We start from the raw sequence: 6,134 nt of genomic DNA, 5'->3' as shown, positions 1-6,134 counted from the left end.
GGGCGCAGAAGAAAAAGTTTGGGAACCACTGTATTAGACCATCACAAAGCAGCATGTAACTCTGAAGTGGGGGGAAATGATACATTGTTGCAAGTATTCAGACCCCCTTTACTCCGATAACGCAAAGTAAAATCCTAACCTTTTTGTCAGAAGACATGTTGAGGACAGAAAATGTGTGGAAGAAGGCAAAATTTAACTTTTTAGTCAATTTCCCATCATCTTGAACACATATAACCAAGTTGAAACATTATGGTGGTGATCAGAGTTGATGGAAGCTATCAATCCTGACAATAAGGACAGATGTGGGGTGTTTTAAACATCGTTAATTGGATTTTATTGTCACATCTATAAGTCAAAATTCTTATCGTGATAAGAATTTTTCAATAATTGATAAACATCCACCAATATTTTCAAGGCACTCTGAAATGCCTTCTACCTGTGTCATTTGAAGTTGTGTGCTGCCCTCTTATGGAGACTGTAAGTGAGACCCAATGTTGTATATTTTCTTTTCAAATATACTAATCAGAGCATCACAGTTTGGTAGAAGTACAAACAGCCAAACATTAAAATGTTAAAGCAAATGGAAATCAACTAAAATGGAATCCAGGCTCAGGTCGTTGATTAAAAATTGTATTTTCCATTGATCTCAATATTAGGATATTACTTTAGGCTACGCTTGAATAAAACCGAGCTCCCCTCCTCAATTTTAACCCAATAGGTCAATGGCGTCCGACTCCTACCCGGCAAGTCCCAACCACCCGACTACCCAGGCTCCGAGCGCTGCCCATCCCGCTGACCACCATGCCAGGGATCACCTTGCTGCCGCCCAGACACAGTCGCTCGATCGCGGCCTGAGGCCAGCCAACCAGCCCCCTGGAGCCGCCGGGGCAGGACCCCCGGGTCGACACGCAGCTTCCCTCGGCAGGACCCCATCGGGACACGGGGTCCAGGCCGGCGGAGATCCAACGGTCAATGGGCCAAGGCAGCAGTCGATTAAGGAATACCGAGCTGGGTACGGGTAGGCTTGCTAATTTGACAAAGTGACACCGTGGTGAATATTACAGTGTAAATGGTTCAGTGGCTTTGATTTAGTTCAAACATTGAGGACTTCAAGGCTTGAATCTTCTTTCATTACGTTGAAGAATCTCTGTTTTTTTTTATGAGATTGCAGCATTTAGTGCCCTAGGGTCAGACTACCGGTTTCTCTTTCCAGTCCAAAGAAACTAGGTGGAAGTCTTAGAGATTGTATTGGAGTCTGTGGTCCTTACTGGGGTTGGCACTAACATTCATCCTGCTGATTGAATTTCAAGTGGACAACTCTAAAGGCTCTCCCCTACTTCATCCAAAGCATCGAAATTGGATCTCATTGACGTAGTCACGTGGCAAAAATTGCATCATTTGTTTGCAGTGAGCCGTCCTATTCCGCTTCTCAACTAACTATTTCACATAGCGTTCTGTGCGATGTGTTAGTCTGAAGTTAGTAGGCGTGTTTCCTGCAGGCGACATGAATATGTTTTTGGAGCGTTTATCAGACACATTGAGGAATTATGTGGATTTGTACGAGTTTTCACAATATACCTGCAAACATTGTGAAATGGATAAAAAGTCTTGAATGGGAATTGCAAAGTCGTCGTCCACGTAGGAGACAATGACTCAGGGTGAAGTTTGGGAAAGCTGTGACTCTGATTGTTCACACCAAGCTTTGGTGATTAGATCTCACTTGTCAGCTCCACATGCAAAGAAATGCAGTCATGTCTAAAGATGTTTCTGTAAAGATGATTGAGTAGTACTGATCCATATATATGTGTATTTCCTCTTTCTCCCTCTTCAGTGGGCAGCCCTCCACCATACCAGAGTATTACATTCCCCCGGCTCCTCCCCCACCCCCGCCAACCATCCCATCTGCCCAGACTGCCTTCGATTCAGCCACAGCGCCGCCCTCTGCGGCCGCCTCCGCCATCCCGCCGACCTCCTCTGCCCTCTCCTGCCACTACTCCCCCTCCCCTCCTCCTCCCCCGGCCAACTACATACCTTCCCCCGCCCACCCCCCTTCAGGTGCACCTCCAGCTGCCCCTCCGCCCCCACCTCCCGGAGTGCCCGTGGGACACCAGGCTCACCCGTCCCCGCCACACGCCGCTGTCGGCCAGACGGCCGTGGATTCAGCACCTTCGACGAGGAAGTCGACCATGCTGGGGATGATCCCGATGAGCGACGCACGCTCCGACCTGCTGGCCGCCATACGTAGAGGTACGAGTGCCAGGATTTCTACATGTGTGGCGAATATCTTTCAGGCTTTCTCCCAGAAAACTTTCTAGCCTTGGTGGTAGAGGACAATACCGTGTTTTTGAGTTAAAAAATGTTTAAAGTTGACAGGAAATTTGAAAATATAAGTAAGTAATTATGGCTTATTGGAAGACATTAACATTTTCTAAACACCAACTTTCTTGAAGTTGTTAGTGTGTAGACCGGTAAAGGCGGACAGTGGTTATAGAGATCCAGTCAATAAAAAAACATGCCTGACCTCAGTCTCCCTGGTGCATTCACACCAGCCCTGTTTAGTCTACTTTGATCAATCTCTAGTTTGCTTGCCTAGAATGTCCAGTTTGTTTGGGGAGGTATGAATGCACAATTGACCATATAAGCAAACTCTGGTCCACCATAAACCTCGGTCTCTGATTGGTTGAAGTGATCTGTGGCGCCAGGTTTGAACACCAAGCAGACCAGAGACTGCTCCAAAAGCAGGAATGGGACTATAGCACAAGGCATTCTGGGTAAATACAACCAAAAAAATGCAAAAGTCTATTGCTTGACTCATGGTCTTTAGCCAAAGACAAAAGGGAAATCCTACAAAGGCTAAAATCTTAAGCAACTCCATTTTTTGTTACATTTTGCAAAGAATGTAAATTTCTGAGGTTTTCATGTTGTTTCCTTCAATGGTTCTTGGTGCAGCGCCCCCACAGGCAAGGAGGTGAACAGGTTTTTCAAATGGTTTGGATAGTTTGATACAATGGCCTGTGAAAGAGAACTGCACCAGCTAAACTTTGGTTTCCAATTGAACAAGGACTATCAGGTGTGAAAACACCCTTAATCCTTAATAGTTTATGCTTGCAGTTTGATAAAATGAAAGATATTTTCAGTAGTATTTAGAGACAAAGCTCTCATCAGACCTCACTGCTCCTCCCTTCACAGGCATCCAGCTGAGGAAGGTTCAGGAGCAGAGGGAACAGGAAGCCAAGCGGGAGCCTGTCGGCAACGACGTGGCCACCATCCTGTCACGCCGCATCGCCGTGGAGTACAGCGAATCCGACGACGACTCGGAGCTGGATGAGAACGAGTGGTCTGACTAAAAAAAAAAGAAAAATAAGAGAAAAAAATGAGATGGAGCTTTGTAAGGCTGGACTGGCGGAGCTAACAGAGAGAGAAACTTTACATTGAGTTAATAACGAAGGTGTCGGATTAGTTTTAAGGTTCGCATTTTAACTACGAGGTTGACTAAAAACCAATCATACATTTGTTTACACATATCGCCGGAGCAGGGCTCGGAGAAGGCCGGGCGACAGCTCGATACTTTCATCATGCATGGTTGCCCCTCACAACTGCTCTTCTCGAACTGAGAGCCGAGAGGCTTTCATGTCAGACTGCCCGTGGTGTGAGGCACAATAAACACGCCCTCCATCTCGGCAGCCTCCCGCCCCCCGTCCGCTCGTTTTTAACCGCAATCACGGAGCTGTGAAAAACAAACCCATAAACGTCTCCCTATATTCACACCCCAGCGGTAGTTATTAGCAGTATGTAGGCAGCGCCCCCCTGTGACTACGGGGTTTAATGTGTTTACAGAGCACATGGTACAGCACAAGAAAGATTAACTATAGTGCAATCTTTACGACTCTGCCAAATGTTCCGCAAGAATTTGAGGAAGCAAGTCAGGATAATCAGGGAAAATGATAGCTTGTTAGCGGATGACTGTGCCTGTCTGTGGAATGAAGCCAAACTTTTGGGAGTTTGGTCCTCTTGACCAACAGGATCGGCACCGGTGCTCTCCAGGTGAGCTGCTATCACATGTTCCAGCTAGATATTTGAGCTTCGCTTCATTCACAAAATAGTTCATAATTTATTTAACTTAAAGAGGAAGTTAGCCAAGGTAGCTGAGAACTTCAACAGGCTTGTTTTCTCTCGGATATATTTATGTTTGCATTGATACCTTTATTTAAAACCACACATGATGAATAATACAGGAATTGTGTTTTCATGCAATTTCTGATTGATCATAATGCACTGCATATTTTAACAAAGAGTCCATGTTTGTTTCTAAATTATTGGCACTAGAAAACCACTGTACTGGTGTATTTATACATTTACAGACTTAAGAGTTTAATGAAAATTACTTTTAAAAAAAAGACTGTAGGGAGATTTTTTTCAATATAAGAAATTGTAGCCAGAAGAATTAGCATTTTTTGACCCAATTATACAGTAATGCATATCACAGATCATATTAGAAACACTTTAATGCCATCTAGTGGTCAGAGTTTTGCCCTTCATTCATATCTATTGTATATTCTATATGCAAATTAGCAATCTCTTCTTCGTTGGCAGGAAGAAAAAAACATTTTTTTAAATTAATCTTGAATAAATTCAGGCAAAAAAAGACATTTAAACTGCTAAATTACTCAACTGCCCATCACCGATTTGGAGTACAGATACAAATTTCTGAGAAAAAGCATAACATGGCCTTCTTAATAATAATCCACAAAAGATTATTCTATTATTTTTAGAATTCACTTTGTTAATAAGAACAATATTTTAGGTTATTTTAAAGAAATATCTAATTTTAGGTGTTTTAAAGCTTTGTTTGGTCTTGTGGTACGATAATAAAACTTTATTTTTCTTATAAGTTGGGGTTAGACATTTTGGCTAAAGTGGTTTGGAAACCAGGCTCCCAAAAGTTGATGTAGTTGTTGATCTTTTATGATTATGATAAACTGTACCTCCCACTGAGGTAGTTTGGTAAACTGTGATAAAAGACACCGCTAATGCTAACGCTAACATGGGATTAGCCTCACCAGTCTGGTTAAAGTTGTTATTCTGCCTACATATCATTGCTTCGGTCAGTCAGGCCAGCTAGTTAGCTTATCCCACTGTTTTGTGCTTTCTTAAAGTTATCATTATCATTATTATTATTATTCTCACCCTTTGTTAGCCATTCCAAACTCAAAGCCGAATATTTCAGCCTGTGACTGTATGCCGTGGTCTTCTATAAATGCTTCAAGGCTAAACCACAACCAGCACCGTACTCATAACAACAACAACAACAACAACAAAAAAACAAAGTTCTTCATCTTGACATCTGTTCCTTTTGGTGGCCCCACTTGCTTAATACCGTTGCTTTCCGTGGAGGCTCTTGTGAATTATAAATACATAAATGTGAGAAACTTGCAACGCTAATATATAGTATGATATCTCTTCTCTCTTTTCAATATAGGTTTGGCTAATCCTCAGTGTGGACTGATTGGACTGTCGTGTTTTTATAATGTGCTTTTTTTTCTTTCTTTTTTAAAGTGCTGCAGTGATTCGTTTGCTTTATTTTAGGGATTTTTTTTATTAGGTGAGGACCCAGATGACAGAGTGGAAGATGTGTCCAAGAAGCCAGCTAAAAGATTTTTATTCCTTAGCAGATTAACCTGACGTATTCTCATCTCAAACAGAAGCAAAAATCCAGCAGAAGAAGCATTTGATACTAGAGTCTTGTATCGGATTTTACATCAGAAGCAGCATTTTTGATAGAGAAAACACTAAGGGTTTATTTTTTACGTGTTTACTTTAGCAAATCTTTATTTTTCAGTTTCTGAGACCGTTTTAAAGCTTCGGTGTTCAAATCGTTTAAAAAAAAACTTAACGTGTCGCTACGTTTCAGATGATGCCACGCTTTTTTTGGAGGATGTGTGTGTATATATATATATATACACACACACACACACTCAATAAGTTGGCTTACTCAAAATTTGCACTCTTGTAGAATACAATCACATCTGGATTAAGGACTGAATGATACGACATGTTGATGAGTTCTTGGTATTCTCCGTAAAAATCCGAACTAAGATTTTCAAACCGTGCCATGAAACAAAACAGAAAAAAAA

General features: G+C 42.1%; 1 protein-coding gene across 3 annotated transcripts in view; it reads left to right on the top strand.

Moving 5' to 3' along the window:
- LOC103144648 (wiskott-Aldrich syndrome protein family member 3) overlaps nt 1-6,134 on the top strand; it is a 35,730-nt gene extending 29,596 nt beyond the window's left edge. For all 3 annotated transcript variants that reach the window (XM_007561727.2, XM_007561728.2, XM_016676223.1), the window contains 3 exons: nt 719-1,012; nt 1,832-2,247; nt 3,190-6,134. In XM_007561727.2, coding sequence (XP_007561789.1) covers nt 719-1,012; nt 1,832-2,247; nt 3,190-3,347 — 868 coding nt within the window. In that variant the 3' untranslated portion in view covers nt 3,348-6,134. The remainder of the gene's footprint in view (nt 1-718; nt 1,013-1,831; nt 2,248-3,189) is intronic.

This window comes from Poecilia formosa, unplaced genomic scaffold, assembly GCF_000485575.1.
Source record: "Poecilia formosa unplaced genomic scaffold, Poecilia_formosa-5.1.2 Scaffold130, whole genome shotgun sequence".
Taxonomy (NCBI): Eukaryota; Metazoa; Chordata; class Actinopteri; order Cyprinodontiformes; family Poeciliidae; genus Poecilia; species Poecilia formosa.
Note: the sequence above shows the minus strand (reverse complement) of the source record. Positions and strands in the feature narration are given on the sequence as shown.